General features: G+C 39.7%; 2 protein-coding genes across 2 annotated transcripts; both read left to right on the top strand.

Moving 5' to 3' along the window:
- On the top strand, positions 1-1747 carry LOC106699632 (trypsin I-P1-like). Its single transcript, XM_014468906.1, has 6 exons — positions 1-40; positions 280-472; positions 555-740; positions 1035-1096; positions 1193-1317; positions 1411-1747. Exons 1-6 carry the CDS (start codon positions 1-3, stop codon positions 1558-1560), a joined length of 756 nt encoding a protein of 251 aa, XP_014324392.1. The 3' UTR covers positions 1561-1747.
- Positions 1748-16772: 15025 nt separating this feature from the next.
- LOC106699630 (anionic trypsin-2-like) lies at positions 16773-19247 on the top strand. The gene is made up of 6 exons (XM_023331477.1): positions 16773-16812; positions 17043-17235; positions 17318-17503; positions 17784-17845; positions 17938-18062; positions 18902-19247. The coding sequence occupies exons 1-6, from the start codon at positions 16773-16775 to the stop codon at positions 19049-19051; spliced, it is 756 nt and encodes a 251-aa protein (XP_023187245.1). The 3' UTR covers positions 19052-19247.
- Positions 19248-20008: the final 761 nt, after the last annotated feature.

The raw sequence follows: 20008 nt of genomic DNA, 5'->3' as shown, positions 1-20008 counted from the left end.
ATGGCTCTGCTGAAGGTTCTGCTGCTGCTGCTGGGGCTGGGTGAGTCAGAAACACTGGGGAAACTGGTCACACTGGAGACACTGGAGACACTTCCACTGGTTCCAGGAAGGCTGCTGCTCTCTGTGACTCTCAAACTTCCCTCTGATTCTGTGTCAGACTGAAACTTCTTTGCATATGAACTGTGATGGTTTTTAATCTGTAACTGTTTATCCTTTTTCTGTTCCAGCAGCCATGTTTGCACCTGGTTTCTGAGTAAAGTCGTCCTTTTTCTTCTTCAGGTGTTTCAGTGAACTTTGCTGTTTCTCTGCAGAAGAGAATAATTGGAGGTCATAACTGTGCTGACACGGAGCGTCAATATCATGTTCGGCTGGAAGTGACGAACGGGCAGACAACAACCATCTGTGGAGGATCTCTGATCCACCCTAAGTGGATCCTGACTGCAGATACCTGCTGGAAGACGGAGACAGGGTGGTAAGAAAGAGGCATTAACACAGTTTTATCTGCAGATGATCAGGTTTTCTGTGTGTTCATTATAATCTAACCTTTCCTGCAGGTTTACCAGAGCAATTATAAAAGTTCATCCACGGACTGCTATACTGGGCATTTTCGATATACAAGGAGGTCCAGTGGTTTATAATCCTGACGGCTGGCGTCATGACATCATATTGCTGAAGCTTCAGAGACAAGTAAATGATGTCCCACTTGCTCAGCTCCCAGACTGCACTTATCGTCTTAAAAAGTAAGTCTATCTCTGATCAACAATATGACTTCAGATTTTCTGTCTCCAGTCCTGCTGCCTCTGCTTCAGCACACCTGAGTCAGGTAATCAGGCTACCAGTTTAGCTCAGGTGTGTTGGACCAGAGACACATTTAAAGGACGCAGTACAACGTCACTGGGGACTGGAGGTGGAAACTCCTGTGTCAGTGGATGAAGTCCTTCATGGATTTATTTTCTGTTCCTTCATTGTTCTTTGTAACAATTAATTTTCTACATTGTTATCTTGTATTTTTAAATTTTATTCTTGTATTTTAGGGACGATATTGTTCAGCTTGCAGGAGAGGGAGCAACGACAACCGGCCCCAATAATCTGCATTGTAAGAGAAATATGAAAGTTATTAGAATAAAATCTTTGTTTCTGTATCTACAGAGAAGGTTGAGTGAATGATGATGATTCTCATGTTTCTCTACAGTATCCAATGTTGCTCCTGCAACACATCTTCAGTGTGTTGACATGAAAGTTGTTGAGGCTCACAATTTCCTGCTGCCATATGGGCGTTTATTCTCTGCTTCAGCACCGAACAAGGATGTGTGTTATGTAAGTTTGTTTCTTCAGTATCTCTCTACAGTGATTAGAAGAGTTTTCTGTTTTAAAACATAAATAAATATATTGATATAATCTTTTCTACAGGGTGACGCTGGTTCAGCAGCGGTGTTCAACGGCAAGATTTATGGTGTGATTTCTCCAGGCGTACCAGTCTCTGCATGTGAGCAGCCAGTTTTAATCATGGATGTGTGTGAATACATCGGGTGGATAAGAGCAAGGACTGGCCTTAAATAAAACATAAACTATCATGAAATAAAATTCTCGTCAAATTTCCTCTCAGATATAATTTCATTATTGTATCTTGATCAGTTTGATCCACATGTTTGTAGAATTAGAATAAATCAATAGTTTTGTTTTTTTCTCATCTAACCTTGATTTCCCTAATGGATCTTTCTCTGTCTCAAAAATGAATCAATAAATGCATGAAAAATAAACATTTCCTGGCTGATCGTCTTTATATTCATGGTTAGTTGATATTTTCCCTGGACTGAGTATGAAAATGTGACATGTGTTTTAAATCACAAGAGGAACACAAGAAGTAATTTATTTATTCAGTTTTTGTCTTTTATCAGAAATGAACATGCAGCATCTAAACTCTGTACCTCTGGAGTTACTATTATTGATTTACTTCTAGAGAACTTTAAACTCCAACAAGACTAAAGAGCTGTACACCAGTGGTCCTCAACCTTTTTATTACCGCAGACCGGTCAAGACTTGGCAATTTTGCTGCGGCCCGGGGGTGGGGTGGGGTAATGCTTCTCCATGTTGGTGTTCTAGCTAAAACCTTTTTTTTTTGCCCCAATTTTCCCTTTGCAACAATCTTACAACATCCTGCAGTGTGTGGTGTGTTGGCCCAATGTCTTGGCCCGATTATCTCAGCCTGTGGGGTTTTCCCTGACTGGGAGCGAGACTGGGAGCCTGTTGAATGTGACAGGTAGCCAATCAGAAAGCGCGGTGACGTAAGAACGGAGAGGAATCCCAAACAGTTGACATGGCAACTGAGAGTCCGGTGGACATCGGAGATATGTGGAAATGTTTATTACTATATGTAAAAATCATTTTTATACATGTTTATTATATTAACTACGAATAAACATAACTCACCTCCCAATCACAGTGCAGCAAACAGAGCGGCTGCTCCCGCCATCTTTTATCAAACGCCTTTTCTTTTTGTTTCCTCTTATATCTCTTAAAATGAGCCACAAACTATCACTGCTGTTTCTACATCGTCATCCGTGTTTGATTCTAAATTCATGTTTGGTATGTTGGGGGTTTTACTGGATTTTCTTCTGGAACCGGGATGTTCGTGGGTGGAATTGGTTCTGTGGTGTGTTGCTCCTGCCCTGTGGCTGGAGACACGAACCGACCAAACCTGTTGGACTTTTACCGGCTCTGTGGTCACAGAAGTTTGGAAAATCGGCCGACAATCCTTAAATCGTGCCGTGTGAACCAGACCTAAAACTCACAAGCTCCACTCTTCTCATCTCGCCTCGACCGCTGCCCTAACGCTCTCTGACTCTGGTCGCTATGGTAACATTTACAGATGGATTTACAGATACAGATACGCAACAAAAACTTACATTTTACTTTTGTGAAAATTTTAACTCACAATAACGACTAATGGGAGCCCTGAGCTCGTTTCTCTGCAACAATCTTAATTTTACAGGTTTTAAATAAAAGGTTTTACAAATAAGTGTGAGAAAATGTGAGAATGACTGTGTGTGTGTGTTGCACACAACTGTTAATCTGTTTCAGGGAGGGGACCAACGCTCCTCCTAACGCGCAGTCCTCCTGCTCGAATTATCGGACAGCTTCTGCTCTCCAGGACTAAATCGATTCAAACCAACTGAAACAGACGCAGGAGACAAACATTGTGGGGGAGAAAACACGGCGCAGTTCGGCTAGTTCCTTCGGCAGATTATTTGACTTATAAAGACATTTTCCCATGTCATAAGTCAAATAATTTGCCAACTAGTAATTACTTATTCTAAACAAACTGTTATATCTTACTGAAAAGTTACTTATGAGCTGCTTTGTCTTATTTTAGTGTTTAAAGTGTAGTTTTCTGCATGCCTCCATATTTAACAGAGTACTAAACTTAGCAGCTGTTTTAAAATCTATACTTATACTAGAAAAATATGTATGTATTTATTTAGCATTTCATTTCAAGTCAAAGAGTTATTTTGTCCATAACAGAGTGTTCCTTATAAATTTCTTGTAACCTTACTTATCAAATCACAAGATTCATAGTCTCTTTTACAAAGGACATTTTAGCTAGTCTTTTCTCGAACCCCGCTATGAAACTCCTTCTTGAGAAGGAGTTTAGATCAGATCGACAGCCAGAAACTTATCACACTCCCATTACTTATGAATCTCATCACTGCGCTCTGATCCGGTGCCTTCTCGCCCTACATCAAAGCGCTCCTCTCATGCGCTTTCCTCCTAGCCTTCTATGGATTTCTTAGACTGAGTGAGTTCACATCTGCTTCTAAACTATTCAATCCGTCAAGAGATTTATCTACCTCCGATCTTAAATTCTTCCCTGACCACTACAACCTCCACCGAAACGAAAGGTCCGTGTACTATCTCTATTGCACGCACAGACGGTTCGTTCTGCCCTTTCCGCGCGATGTTCAAATTCGCGAGCAAAACGCATCGACTCAGCCATGAATCCAAACCTGTTTCTCAGTCCTGAAGGCTTCCCTATGACCGCTGACTGGTTCATCCGCCACCTCAGACTGACTCTAGCAGTTTGCGGTCTTCCCCCTAGCCACTTCTCGGGCATTTCTTTTAGAATAGGCGCAGCCAAATCAGCCGCCATTCATCCCTACAGCTTCCCTCCTTCAGCTCGGCCACTGGTCATCCTCGGCCTTCTCATCCTACATCAGACCGGATCCTTCAGCTGTGCTCAAAGCTCAACTTTCAATGTCCGCATTGAAAGTTGCAGACAGTTGGGGACACCAGTCATCTTATCAAATGACTGGTGGTGGAGCGTTAGGCCATTCTTTAACATCTATTTCACAGATCCAGCTGGGCCCAGCGGGCCCTCAGCCCACTCGACTCGGCAGCAGCCATTTCATCCACCGTCGCCGCGCCTAACAGTCTTGCCAGACTACAGGCCCCGGCAACATAGCTGCACCTAACAAGTCTCGTCAGACTGCAAGTCCCAGGCAACACAACTGCGTCTAACAAGTCTCGTCAGACTGCAGGCCCAGCTAGGCCTCGACCCGGCATCCTCTTTTGGGGCGAAGACTACTCTGAGCTACGCCCGAGCCGAGCTCCGGCTCACGGTGATCCTTGGCTCATTAGTCTTCTGCCGGGTCCGAGCGCCAAAGATTGAACCATTAAAACTATTCTAACTGCTACCTTTCTCTGTGTGAGTCTCCCCAGATTGAAATGAAGCCTAGGCGAAAATTGAAGCTGGGACACTCGACCCAGCTTATCCTCATCATCTAATCACCACTCCCCCACTGCAGCCAACCAGGACCGGAGCGTCGCGCCGCTCCAGCCAATCATCGTTCAAGGATTCCTTCAGAAGGACAAGCTACCTTGGGTCTTCCTGCTCATCAGCCGTGCTTTGACCCACCTCCTCCCCATCTCCACCTTCATCCAGGCGTACATCCTCCAGACTCTCTCCACGCTCCTCCACCTCCAGGCTCTGCTCCACCACCAGTGTCTGGACCCGGGGGGGAAGACTACTCTGATCTACAGTTGTGGTCAAAAGTTTACATACACTTGTAAAAAACATAATGTCATGGCTGTCTTGAGTTTCCAATAAGTTCTACAACTCTTATTTTTCTGTGATAGAGTGATCGGAACACATACCTGTTTGTCACAAACAACAGTCATAACGTTTGGATCTTTCATAAATTTATTATGGGTCTGCTGAAAATGTCACCAAATCTGCTGGGTCAAAAATATACATACAGCAACATAAATTGTCAATTTTGGTGATGTAGAGAGTTGTGTCAATCAAATTAGCGTCATGTCATGGCCTCTTCACTTCTTGCAAGTGATTCTGATTGACTACAGCTGAGCCCATTTAAATAGGGCTCATTTGACCCAGTGATTAGACTCAGCCACAAAAGCTACAATGGGAAAGTCAAAGGAACTCAGTGTGGATCTGAAAAAGCGAATTATTGACTTGAACAAGTCAGGGAAGTCACTTGGAGCCATTTCAACGCAGCTACAGGTCCCAAGAGCAACTGTGCAGACAATTATTCGCAAGTATAAAGTGCATGGAACAGTTGTGTCACTGCCACGATCAGGAAGAAAACGCAAGCTATCACATGCTGCCGAGAGGAGATTGGTCAGGATGGTCAAGAGTCAACCAAGAATCACCAAAAACCAGGTCTGCAAGGATTTGGAAGCTGATGGAGCACAGGTGTTAGTCTCCACAGTCAAGCTTGTTTTACATCGCCATGGACTGAGAGGCTGCCGTGCAAGAAAGAAGCCCTTGCTACAGAAAAGGCACCTTAAGACTCGGCTGAAGTTTGCTGCTGATCACATGGACAAAGATAAAACCTTCTGGAGGAAAGTTCTGTGGTCAGACAAAACAAAAATTGAGCTGTTTGGCCACAACACCCAGCAATATGTTTGGAGGAGAAACGGTGAGGCCTTTAATCCCAGGAACACCATGCCTACTGTCAAGCATGGTGGTGGTAGTATTATGCTCTGGGGCTGTTTTGCTGCCAGTGGAACTGGTTCTTTGCAGAAAGTAAATGGGATAATGAAGAAGGAGGATTACCTCCAAATTCTGCAGGAAAACTTAAAACCATCAGCCCGAAGGTTGGGTCTTGGGCGCAGTTGGGTGTTCCAACAGGACAATGACCCAAAACACACATCAAAAGTGGTAAAGGAATGGCTAAACCAGGCTAGAATTAAGGTTTTAGAATGGCCTTCCCAAAGTCCTGACTTAAACCCCATTGAGAACATGTGGACAGTGCTAAAGAAACAGGTTCATGCAAGAAAACCATCACATTTAGCTGAACTGCACCAATTCTGTCAAGAGGAGTGGTCAAACATTCGACCTGAAGCTTGCCAGGAGCTTGTGGATGGCTACCAAAAGCGCCTAGTTGCCGTGAAAATGGCAAAGGGACATGCAACCAAATACTAATGTTGCTGTATGTATATTTTTGACCCAGCAGATTTGGTGACATTTTCAGCAGACCCATAATAAATTTATGAAAGAACCAAGTAACTCAAGTATTGAGTGACAGATCAAAACATCAGTCATTTAATATTCAACAATATTAAACATTAGATGGACCAAAATATAAAGTTATGTAGAAGTTTAGATATATTTTTTTGGGTCCGTCATTTTAAAGATCAAAAATGAAAAAAATGTTAACAAAATGAATCCAAATCAATTTCTTTCAATATAAAACTCATGAATCTTTACCAAAAACTGCAGGTTTTCCAAAATATCTGGTGAATTTCTGTTTAAAACAAACTTGTTCTTCATTCAGTGAAGTTGCTCACCTTGGGCAAAGTATCCAGAAAGTTTACTCAAGTAAGAGGAGCAATAATTCATAGTAAAATTACTCAGTTAATTAAAAGTAAAAAGCACAGCATACCAAAAATGCTTTTAAAAGTAAAATTCTTTCAAAACGTTACTCAAATAAATTTAACTAGTTACTACCCAACTGTGCTCACAGACTGCCACAATAAAAGTCTTTTATTTATGAGTTTAGAGAAAATCATGTACCCATGTATCTAGATTTTAGATTTTAGAACCAACTGACAAAACCTGTTGGAGCTCCACTTGGGTTGCTAGGTGATGGGCTGGGCTTAGCTGGAGTTGCTGGGTAACGGTTGCTAGGTAATGGCCTCTCACAGCAAAGCTGGGGTTGCTAGGTCAGGGTTATGGTTAGTGCGTGTTGATTCTTGATATTCCAAAGTTTTTTGAAACGAGTCATTTTTCAAACACCAAAAAAACCAACAAAAAAATGACTTACAGTCAGAAACTAATTGGGTGGGTTTTTTAAGTACTTTAGATGTTTTTAGAAGCAGTGGAAACCCAAATGGAAGTACAAAAACATGCAAAATGTGAATTTCGTGTCTAATGTTTTTAGGAAACAGTTGAACCACAAGTTACTCTACAACTGAAGCGAAAGCCTTCATATGTGCTGAAATATCTTCTTTTTTTTACTAAAACATATGCTTCGTTTAGTGTAAAACACCTATTTGTATTTTGCACATTTTGCAAAAACTAAGGTTTTATTTATTTCCAATATTTAACGTAAAGAGCATGATAAACTCTGCAGCACAACACTCCTCACCTCCTTCGTGTTCTGCAGTTTGTAGACAGTGGCAGTAAATTCTCTGTTCAAGGTGTGCACAGCCTCTAAGCCAGTGTTAAGCCTCTTATCACCTTCACTCCCACAGCCCACTTTTGTTTCTGATCTCAGTCACGTCTTTGATCTCAGGTTTTGTGAGGAATTTTTCTCCCTGCCATGAAACACACGGGGACATATGACAACACAGGAATTAAATATATATATTTTTTATATAGATTCTCTCACCTTGTTAAGTTTAAACCTAATTAGTTACGCATCACATCATTTTACTTCTTCATGACTTTAATTTAAGGCCAATCTTGGTAAAAATCTGCACCTTTTTTCCTTATTTTCAACATGGTATTTAGATAACATCTAAATTTTTCTTTAGGCTGTTTGACACCATAAAGCTGTGCAATTATTTCACCTGAAATTAGCCATCAGTTTGAGATGAATAGAATACATCAATATTGGAAACTCCTATCTCAAAAAGAATTTCAGGTCAAGTCAGAAGTTTTTATTATTATTATTATTATTATTATTATTATTATTATTATTATTATTATTATTATTATTATTATTATTATTATTCACCAATTAGTGTATATACAAAAAAATATTACAGACAAATAAAAAGCAAAAAGGGGTATTGGTCTGCAAAACAAATAACCGGATAGTAGAACGAATAACAAAAGTAACTGCTGGTCCCCTTGATGAGGAAATTAGCATCTGAAGACATCAGCCAAGTAAAAGCTTGGGCACAAACGACTCTTTCAGATCGACAGTCACCCTTAACATACCCCCAAGTTAGTTGGGACAAAAAAAAAAGTCAATGTTTTGGAGTGGCCTTTAGAAATCCCTGATCTCAGTACAAGAGAAGAATTTATGGGCCGAGCTGAAAAGGTACGTGTGCGAGTGTGTGTGTACGTGTGTGTGTGGGGGGGTGGGAGGGTGTGTGTGCGTGTGTGAGCAGAGTGGCCTGCAAGCCTGACCCAGTTAAACCAGTTCTGTGAGGAGTAATGGGCCAAAATTCCAGTAAGCTGAAGGGAGTAACTTGTGGAAGAAAACTAAAATGTTTGACCGAAGCCATACAGTGTAAAAAACAACTTTACTTAATACTAAGGAAATTGACATGAACCTCTAGATTAGAGGAAAGTAGTGAATGATGAACAACAAATTTATTTGACATATTTCTGGCATTTATCAATAATTCTACTTGAATAAGTAAATGTAAGCCTACAAATGTCCATAAGATCGACGACTTCACTCTGATTCATGTTCTCATAATCTTATATTCTTATAACTGATAGGTATTGCACATTTCAATGCCTTAAAACTTCTCAGTTGTGATGATGAGTTTTAATTTATTCAACATAGATTCTGCCCTTGAAATTCACAAATTTGTAATTTTAACCATAATCAGCAACAAAATTGGAGATTTTTAAGTGTTTTTGGTTTCCAATGTGAGCAAATTTTTCTCATAGATCCATTTTAAATCTAGTATTTTTTATTTTTAGCATGCACTGTTAAATGTGGTGTCAGGTGACTTTACAACTATCACAGTGGCCCAATGTTGAAATTAATTGGCCCCCGAGGGCCACCACATGTTATGAATGAACCAGCAGCTTTAGATAGACCAAACTAATTAAAAAATCTCTAAAGATTTCTGTCCTGATCACATTGAGTTTTGACTACTAGAATCAATTATCAGAAACAGCTGTGGTTATAGAGACTGGCTGATGAAGAGTGATGTAATGATATATTCATGGCTGCATCAGAATATATAGATTGATTGGTTGATTGATTGGTTTTCCCTTCTACATCTGTTATTTCTTGACCCATAAGTGAACAAAAAGTCTGATTTGGTTCAGCAGATGGGCCTGTTTTTTGCTTTTATCATTTCTACAGTAAGATCTGTGGTTTATTTAATTTGTTTTTTACTTTTTATTTCTGAATATAAAAAGAAATATTATATTCAGAAATATAATATTTATTTTTCTATTTATTAAAAAATAGAAAAATAAATGACAAAATATGAATACTGAATAAACAGCAAACATCCTTTGTATGAATTGATATTTTTCTTTTTTCAATTTTAACGGGCCTATTCTTCACGTAACATCTGAAAAAAAAATCTTATTTAAGACAAATAATGACTGTAATATCAATAATTATAACTTAATTTTTTAAGAGAAAATGGGAATTCATTCTACAAATCAGACATTTATGACTACAAGCTGATTTTCCAATCTTTTAAATTAGCTGACAACATTAAAAACTCAACATGTAACGACAAAACAAATGATTTTTGTTTATTTCAAAGCAGATGATTGGAATGAAAATGGGTTGATTCCAGATATGCTGCTCTCTCTGAGATTCAGCAGTTAAGTACTATTAATTTTTTGTATTTTTATCAGGTTTGCTTTCCAGCTAGACGCGCTAAAACACAAAAAAGCCTCACATCAGATCCCACACTTGTAATTTTGCTCAGGGATTAAGCAGGACAAGCCTGCGGATCAAAACTTTTCACAATGTTGCAAGACGTTGAACACAACAGCGGTTAGGTTTCACTTGATAAAGATCTCCATTCAGTTGCAAAAGCATGTTGCAAAACTCGTCTGAAAAATCACTGTAGGCTCATATGAGGGGATGCGTCAGCTCTTTTTTTTCTTTAAAGTAATGGAAACAACATTTCCATATGCTGGGTTTTTGTAAACAAAACAGAAAAACAAGAGTTGGTCTTATTGTATCTGAATCATATCAGATCAGACAGAAATATTTTGAATCGGACTGGAGTGAACACGATCTATTTTTGAAGATTTTGCAGCGAGGTGCAGGGATTCTGGTTGATAAAGTCTGAGTCAAAACAAACAACTCTTCACTCAGGGAACTGGTGTGCTTGCAGACATTTCCTCATAGATGAAATTCCTTTTATTTGTTTCTTGAAGTTGGTTTTTTTTGTTGTTGTTTTTCTTTCGCACAGAAAGTATTCCTGACTTACTGGTCTTATTCCTGGTCATAGAAATTGCTTGTTTTACTTTTCTACAGAAAGTCCTCCTCGCCGAGTGTTTCTGCATCAAGTCATGTTTATTTGTGCAGCACATTTCATCAGCAAGGCAGTTCAAAGTGCTTTACATCATAAATACATCCCAGAGTCACGAATTGTGAAACAAATATAAACATCACATCTTGTCAACAGCTCTCCATCCACACTAAAAATGTTGATCAATGTTCCTTTTTAATCAAAAGCAACTGTAAACAGGTGGGTTTTTAAAGGCACTCGGCCTTTCGGCTGTTTTGCAGTTTTCTGGAAGTGTTTTCTAGTTTTGTGGTGCAGAAGGGAATGCTGCTTCTCCTCGTTTGGTTCTGGTTCTGGTACTTCAGAGCAGACCAGAACCAGAAGACCTGAGAGGTCTGAAAGGTTGATACAACAACAGCAGATCTTTAATGTACTGTGGTGCTAAACCATGCAGTGATTTATAAACAACAGTGTTTTACAGTCTATTCTCTGAGCTACAGTGTAAGGACTTTAGAACTGGGGTGATGTGCTCTATCTTCCTGGTTTTAGTCAGAACACCAGCAGCAGCGTTCTGGATCAGTGTCTACCTTTGGAGGAGACAGATGATGCCTTGTTCATCATGGAGGCCAGGCTGGAGGACTGATTTATTTAGACACTGTTGCAGTACTCAATACAACTAAAGATAAATGCATGGATGAGTTTCTTTAGATCTTGCTGAGACATTAGTCCTCTAATCCTGGAAATGATTTTCAGGTGATAGAAGGCCGACTTTGTAACTGTCTTTATATGTGTCTGAAGGTTCAGATCAGACTCTATGGACTATGCTGTTTGCAGATGACATTGTGATCTGCAGTGAGTTACAAGAAAAGCTAGAGGTGGACATTTATACCAGAAAAGAGAGGAATGAAGATGAGTTGTAGCAAGACAGAATATTGTAAGTGTGTAAATAAGAGGAGAATAAGCGTAAAAGTAAAGAAGGAAGAGGACTTTAAGAATTTAGGAATAAAAGTCCAGAGAAATGGAGAGTGTGGAAAACAGGTGAAGCGTGTTCAGGCAGGTTGGAATGAGAAAGGGATGAGTACAGGATCAGGAAGGAGTGCATCAGAGGGACAGCTCATGTTAGATGTTTTAGAGATAAAGTCAGAGGGACATGATTGAGATGGTTTGGACATGTTCAGAGAAGAGAAAATTATTACATTGGTAGGAGGATTCAGAGGTTGGAGCCACAGGCCAGAAGGCCGAGAGGGGAAGAGAGATTTATGGATGTGGTAAAAGAGGAGTTGAAGTTAGTTGGTGTGAAGGAAGAGGATGCAGAGATGATTCACTGTGTTGGCGCCTGACGGAAAAAGATGAAAGAGGAGATTTATAGAGTCCAGAGTTGGGTAGTAACTACTTACATTTACTTGCGTAACTTTAAAAAAAAATAATAATAATAATCTTTTAAGAATATTTTTACTGCGTTTTTGTACTTGCATTGGATTTTTACTCCTGAAAACATCCACAGAGCTTAAAAAAAAACACCTAGTCAGTTTCTGACAGAAAGCAAATTTTTTTGTGGTGTCTGAAAATTGACTCGTTTCAAAAACCTCCAGAATATTACGTCAAATATCAGCAGGTACCGCCCTCACCTAACAATCCCAGTAAAGTCCAGCTGTTACCTAGCAACCCAAGCTAAGCCCAGCCCATCACTTAGCAACCCAAGTCAGTTGGTTCTAAAATCTAAACTCTAGCAATAGCAGATTTTTTAAAAGATATTCATTGTGGCAGTCTATTAGCAGAGTTTGGTAGTGACTAGTGTTAAAAAAGAGGATCAATTTAATGCTAGCTTTGGACAAAACGTTTGGCTCCTGCTTCCTCTTTTAATTTTGCCCGGGATCTTCGAGCGGGGTTCTCCGTGAGCGTCCTGCAACCGCGTGCTGCTAAAACGAAACAACAACAAAACGTGTTGACGTCACAGATCACGGAGTTTAATCTCATACAAAGCAATCGACAACAAAGCTGCAGAGGAACAGAGATATGCATTTTCTCATGAAAATAAAAACACACAAGGGAAGACAAACGAACACAGAGACAGACAAAGGCGCCCACGTGGAGAAAAGATGAAAAAACTCTGAGCTCTCGGGTACGGACCTGAAATTATAAACCAAAAGGGTGTTTCCCTATTTAATATATGCAAAGAAGGCGGTCTGTTTTTCGACCACTCAGCGACCTGTTACAGCCCCCCTTAGAGCTCAGCTTCGAAGGTGCTCTGTTTTTTGTCGAAGCAAACCGGAGGGAAAACCCCCCAGTCCTGCTATAAATCTCGCCGACTCCCACATTCCAGCTGCCGTTTCCATGGAGATGCTAATTTTATAGCTTTTGTATGCTCTTAAACAAACAGTGGAAGGGGTCTGCTTGTCTCCTCGGGCCTCTTTCGAAGGGTCACACAAAGCCTGTTTTTTCAAATACGAGTGATTAACACATGTTTGAAGATTAACTGCATTAAACACCAAAATAATCATTTTCCTTTACACTAGTTACATTTACTTCAGTACCGTTTTGAAAAACTTGTGTTTTTAAAAGCATTTTTAACATGTTGTACTTTTTTGTTGTTGAGTAATTTTATTATGAAGTATCGCTACTCTTATTTAAGTACATTTTCTGGATTTTCTACTCACTGAATGAGAAACAAACATGTTTTCACCAAAAATTCACCAGACGCAAACACACAGATGCAGTTTCTGTTCAAGTTTCATAAGTTTTATATTGAAAGAATCTGATTTTGTAATTATGTTATTCATAAATTATTTTAGTTTTGATCTTTAAGAATTTCTTGTAACATTTCTTGTCTATAAAATCACAAGATTCATAGTTTCTTTTACTAAGGCCTTTTAGTTCCATTGCACAAAATGAAAAAAAGTGCAAGACATTGAGTACCAGTACAAAATAGAGTATTTTTCACTGCAACAATGTAACACACAAGTCAGTGCATATCCTCATGTCCACAGAGTTTTTCCACACCCTAACAAGCAGAGAGGCATATTCACTAATAGATTTCCTTATGATATTCTTCATCTCCATCTCAGACAAGACCTCCCATGACTAATAATGTGCTGGTGGTATGCATCGATAAGGCAAGCGAAATGGCTGGTCATCAGTCAAGTGAATGTGATGGACAAAATCCTTAGCCTCACCACAATCCAGTTTTCCCCTGAAGAACACATCCTGGAAATCCTGGAGAAACCTCAAGTTCAGCCAGCCTTCTCTTGAACTCATCTGACACCTCACAGCTCTCTCTCTGTCGATGTCATGTAGACCACAGTCTCTCAGCATCTGTACAGGATCAGAACTGTGATGTGGTGAGCTTGTTGAAACAGTACAATGGTTGCAGTACTGTTCAGGTTTCACCTGCCTAAACGCAACAATTTAAAGACAAAACCACAGTAAAAGAAATAAAAATGGAGGGGCTTCCAGTCTTAAAGCAAAACAATTAAAACAATGAAGGGAAGACGTCAGCTATTTTAGCATTGCGGCTCAGTATCAGAGATTTGTCTGTTGGGTTGAGAACCTTCATAGGGACCCAACAATCCTCTCACATGGTTGTGACTACCCCACTCACTAAAATGTTTTTGGTAGTGGAACGAGCAGATGACGGCTCGACAATCACAGTGCCCTCTAATATCAGTGGTGCAGTGGACGGCAACTTTCCCCAAACCACATAGTCCTGGCAAGGACGGAGGGTGACAGCCTGTCTGTGCTTACCTGTTCCAGTCTTCTCAGGTAAAGCAGAGGTTGACCACTGAGAAACACAACTCAGCAGCTGCAAAATCTCTTCACACTCTGGGTTTGCAGCGTCTGATGTAATGATCTCCCAATAGCTTGAATCAGTTTTCATTCTTTGAATAAGGGGCACATTGCTACCGATGATGATTTTATCATGTTGCCCAGGTATGAAAAATGTTGGTACTGTAAATCTGAAGCCATAGATCACAATGTTCAGCTCATAGGAATAACCGAGGCTGCATGAGAAGGCCTCCACACCCGACGAGCACCACCTGCGACAGACTGGCAACCTGTCCAGGGTGACCCCACCTCTCACCCGGAACGTTAGCTGGAGAGGCACCAGCACCTCCCGACCCCACTAGAGACAAAGGTGTTAGAATATGGGATGGAATGGATTCATTTATTCATTCATATTCAAATATTGCAACGGTGATGACAAAAAATAACTTAATAGATCTATAAATAAACTGTATATATTTAGATGGGAAAAAAAACAGTACACACCTCTCCCGCAGACAACATGACAAAAGGGGAAGATCTAAGGAAGGTTTAAAACCATTTAAAGACAAAACCACAGAAGAAGAAATAAAAAGGAGGGGCTTCCAGTCTTAAAGCAACACAGTTAAATAATGACAGAGTTTTTTAAAGGTGTTTCAATGAGGTAATAACCAAAACAGAAAGACACTTTGTATAATTATACACTATACAATTTAGCATGGAGGCTAGCATGGAAGCTAGCACAGAGACTAGCATGAAGAGTAGCATGGAGACTAGCACAGAGGCTAGCTCTCCCGCACCCTGAAAACCTCTGGGCTTCACTGAAGATGAAGTTTTGTATTTTATCATTTATTATGTAATGATTGATTGGAATATATCGTGTTTTTGTAAAATATTTTAAATGTTGTGGCACGGTGTTACGGCCCGGTTCAGACGGTCGCAACAAAAAATAGGGAGGACATGACAACCAGCAACATTTTTGGCCCTTCAGAGGCATTTATTAAAAACAACCGATTGTCTAGGGGTGCAATGGGCGAAAGCCCAAGACGTGATAATCCAGCGCTCCCTCAGCCTGGTGTTTCCCCAGTCATGGATCCTGTTGGGCCCCACAGGTCTCAGCTCCCACAACGTGTCAAGCGATCTGCCGGCGCCGCCTCCGAGTCCGGATGTCGTCTGAGCCTGGTTCTTGCGTCGGCCAGCCTCACGTGAGTAGAACGGCGCTCCTTATATATCATCCAGGTGGCCACGTAATCAAAAGCACCTCCCACAATCAAGGACCTTAATTGACAAACAGTTTACCTGCCACATAGCACTCACACACAGGACCGCACAACAGGGGCCGTCACACACGGTTTGAGCCTTTTGCTAACATAATGTGTCACTTTGACCATAGTTCCATAGTTCATGCTATCTTTATGGGCACTTTACATGAAACTATCTTTTAGCAACATAAAACAAATGCATTTTTTTAATTATCAGATGAAGATGTAATCACATCTCTAGTTAAATCACAGACTGTTACTCTTCAGCATAAAACAAGTTTGTAGCTCCCTTTGTTAGCCTCTATCTAAGCTACGGCCTAAACAGAGCGTTCCTTTACATCCTTTAGCCTTAGCTTTCAGGATGTTTCCTAAGATGACATCTCCATTAGCTTTAGCTTTTGTGAGGATGTGATCTATGTGAATGAATGTATGTGTAATCAAGCATGTAAATAGCTACAAGAGATAGAGGAAAACACAGAATAATTTATTCTCAACAAGGGATATTTTCATACCTCATCAATAACAAAATGATTCTACTTTCAGGAGCAAAGGCAGATGTGAATTTTTGTATATTGGAAACCAAAACATTTTTCTCAAAAAACATCAACCTGAAAACAAGAAAGGGTTGCTCTTTTTCCAGAAAATCTGTTTTATTTCATCAAGTTTACAATCAAGTTTTCACTTGAGCAAAACTCACTGCAAGCTTGTGCACTGCAAAAGCAGAAAACTTTCTGATTATTTTGTCTAGTTTCTAATGTAAATCTCTCAGTTCACCCTAGATAAGGCAAAACTAACTTATAAGTAACTTTGCAGCCAAATAAAAGATCTGCTTGTTTTAAATCAATTCCTTAAAATTCATGAAAAGTTCTTGTTTCATTGGCTTATTATTTATGTTATAAGAGGGGAAATGTTTGGATATTAGTGAAATAATCTGTCAATGGAGCAAGAAGAACTATTTTCAGGTTTCTTGAGTATCTGTCCTGTTATTGGACAGATCAGTGTCTGTCCTGTGATTGGATAGATCAGTGTCTGTCCTGTGATTGGTGGCTTAATTTCCAGCAGGAAGTTGTGAACAGAGTTTAAAAGCTGCTGCATTACTGCAGACATTCACAGGAAGCTGGACCAGCAATGGCTCTGCTGAAGGTTCTGCTGCTGCTGCTGGGGCTGGGTGAGTCAGAAACACTGGGGAAACTGGACACACTGGACACACTTCCACTGGTTTCAGGGAGGCTGCTGCTCTCTGTGACTCTCAAACTTCCCTCTGATTCTGTGTCAGACTGAAACTTCTTTGCATATGAACTGTGATGGTTTTTAATCTGTAACTGTTTATCCTTTTTCTGTTCCAGCAGCCATGTTTGCACCTGGTTTCTGAGTAAAGTCGTCCTTTTTCTTCTTCAGGTGTTTCAGTGAACTCAGCTGTTTCTCTGCAGAAGAGAATCATTGGAGGTCATAACTGTGCTGACACGGAGCGTCAATATCATGTTCGGCTGGAGGGCTCCAATGGTACTCATACGAACCTGTGTGGAGGATCTCTGATCGGCCGAAAGTGGATCCTGACTGCAGATACCTGCTGGAAGACGGAGAGAGGGTGGTAAGAAAGAGGCATTAACACAGTTTTATCTGCAGATGATCAGGTTTTCTGTGTGTTCATTATAATCTAACCTTTCCTGCAGGACTAACGATGCAATGTTAAAAGTTCATCCACGGAATGCCAGAGTGAAGTTTCCCAGAATCCAAGGCGACATTGGGCTTTATCATCCCGAAGGCTGGCGTCATGACATCACGTTGCTGAAGATTCAAATACCAGTAACAAATGTCCAATTTGCTCCGCTACCAGACTGCAGTAATCGCCCTAAAAAGTAAGTCTTTCTCTGATCAACAACATGACTTCAGATTTTCTGTCTCCAGTCCTGCTGCCTCTGCTTCAGCACACCTGAGTCAGGTAATCAGGCCACCAGTTTAGCTCAGAGACACATTTAAAGGACGCAGTACAACGTCACTGGGGACTGGAGGTGGAAACTCCTGTGTCAGTGGATGAAGTCCTTCATGGATTTATTTTCTGTTCTTTAATTGTTCTTTGTAACAATTAATTTTCTACATTGTTATCTTGTATTTTTAAATTTTATACTTGTATTTTAGGGACGATATTGTTCAGCTGGCAGGAGAGGGAGCAATGACAACCGGCCCCAATAATGAGCAATGTGAGAGAAAGTTTGAAGTTATGAGAATAAAATCTTTGTTTCTGTCTCTACAGAGACGTTTGAGTGAACAACATGTTTATGATTCTCTACAGTATCCAATGCTGTTGCTGCAACACAACTTCAGTGTGTCGATATGCAAGTTGTTGAGGCTACCCATTTCCTGCCAACATATGGACATGTATTCTCTGCTAAAGCACAGAACAAGGATGTGTGTTTTGTAAGTTTCTTTCTTCAGTACAGTGAACCCTCGTTTTTCGCTGGAGTTACTTTCCAAAATGAACCTGATGGGCGAAATCCGTGAAGTAGTAACCTTTATTTTTTTTACAATTATCATTCAATGAAATAATCCTTAATACATTGAAACCAAAAAACAGAACCTTTTTACAGGCCCAAGCATTTGTTTAACAAATAAAAGTACTGTATAAACGTTTGTTTTGTTTTTTTGTTGTTGTTTTTGTTTTTTTTTAAATAACTACTGTACTGTAAAATAATTTTAATCATCAATACGAACTGAAGACTTCAAATTGAGGAGATCAGCGCCGCCCCACCGCAACCTGAGTCATTGGACTAGAATAAGAGAAAATGAAAAATGATTATGAAAAAAAATACAAAGTACAGTAGGACAAATAGTGACTCGTGTGTATTTCACTGCTCTTCTGACTGAGCCGCTGCATCCTGACTCCGCTCTGTAGCAGGTTTTTCTTCTAAAGCCTGCGGCGCAGGTGTGTTTTTTCGAGAGAAGAACATAGTTATCGGTAGCTGTTGTCACTCTTTTTTCTTCTGGGCAGAAAGATTCTTGAAATTGCAAGAGAATTTGCAAACATAATTTGGCAAGCTGTTTTACGTACGTGTACATATTAAACTGCAACGTTATTGACACACAGAGAAGAAGCGGAGAGACTGTTTAGCCAATCAGAATGCAGAACACAATGCACAATGCAAATCCGTGAAGCAGCGGGACCGCGAAAGGTGAACCGCCATATAGCGAGGGTTCACTGTATCTCTCTAGTGATTTGACTGCTTTTCTGTTTTACAACATAAATGATTTTTCTACAGGGTGACGCTGGTTCAGCAGCGGTGTTCAACGGCAAGATGTATGGTGTGATTTCTCCAGGTGTACCACGCTATGCATGTGAGAGCGCAGCTTCAATCGTGGATGTGTGTGAATACATGGAGTGGATAAGAGCAACACTTAGCGAAAAATAAAACATAAACTGTCATGAAATATAATTCTCATCAAATTTCCTCTCAGATATAATTTCATTATTGTATCTTGATCAGTTTGATCCACATGTTTGTAGAATTAGAATAAATCAATAGTTTTGTTTTTTCTCATCTAACCTTGATCTCCCTAATGGATCTTTCTCTGTCTCAGAAATGAAAAATGAATCAATAAATGCATGAAAAATAAACATTTCCTGGCTGATCGTCTTTATATTCATGGTTCAGTTTGTTAAGTTGATATTTTCCCTGAACTGAGTCTGAAAATGTGACATGAGTTTTAAATGACATAAAGAGGAACCCAGAAGTAATTTATTTATTCAGTTTTTGTCTGATATCAGAAATGAACATGCAGCATCTAAACTCTGCAGCTCTGGAGTTACTATTCCTGATTTACTTCTAGAGAACTTTAAACTCCAAGAAGACCAAAGAGCTGTGCACAACAAAGCAAAATATGCAACAATGTATTCTGGTAATTTTTGACAGTTTTGAACATTTTCTAATAACTTAAACTTTAGAAACATTAAATGTACAAACACTCAAACCTTTTCTGTTTTTGGAGAAGATCTGAGGAAGCTAAACATTTAGCTTTGGGCTCATTAGTTTGCAAGCTAAATATTATTTGTTAGATAAATAATTAGTCAACTTAATATTTAGTAGTTGCTAACAAAGTATTTTAATGGCATGCAATAAATGCTTAACTAGTTTTCAAAATCTCATTATTTTTGCCTTTATTGATTGTTTTTGGAAACGTTTGTGTCTCTGATCAGTTTCTCTCAGCATTCCCTGATGTTATTGTCGTTACATCAGGACTTTTCATTATGATGACACGTTCACTGATATGAAGATCCGCTTTACAGGAACGAGCCATTCATTCTGAATTAGTTCTGAATCACTTTTGCAGGTTTGCTACATTTCTGATTTGTAGTATTTGTTTTAAGA

The sequence above is a fragment of the Xiphophorus maculatus genome, chromosome 3 (genome assembly GCF_002775205.1).
Source record: "Xiphophorus maculatus strain JP 163 A chromosome 3, X_maculatus-5.0-male, whole genome shotgun sequence".
NCBI lineage: Eukaryota > Metazoa > Chordata > Actinopteri > Cyprinodontiformes > Poeciliidae > Xiphophorus > Xiphophorus maculatus.
This window is presented reverse-complemented; position numbering and strand designations above follow the sequence as displayed.

Excerpts from the sequence above, each read along its gene's own strand:
- LOC106699632 (XM_014468906.1), top strand. The coding sequence starts at position 1 with ATGGCTCTGCTGAAGGTTCTGCTGCTGCTGCTGGGGCTGG. Across the intron at positions 741-1,034 it reads TGCACTTATCGTCTTAAAAA|GGACGATATTGTTCAGCTTG; the intron begins GTAAGTCTATCT and ends CTTGTATTTTAG. Across the intron at positions 1,097-1,192 it reads CGGCCCCAATAATCTGCATT|TATCCAATGTTGCTCCTGCA; the intron begins GTAAGAGAAATA and ends GTTTCTCTACAG.
- LOC106699630 (XM_023331477.1), top strand. The coding sequence starts at position 16,773 with ATGGCTCTGCTGAAGGTTCTGCTGCTGCTGCTGGGGCTGG. Across the intron at positions 16,813-17,042 it reads GCTGCTGCTGCTGGGGCTGG|GTGTTTCAGTGAACTCAGCT; the intron begins GTGAGTCAGAAA and ends TTTCTTCTTCAG. Across the intron at positions 17,504-17,783 it reads TGCAGTAATCGCCCTAAAAA|GGACGATATTGTTCAGCTGG; the intron begins GTAAGTCTTTCT and ends CTTGTATTTTAG.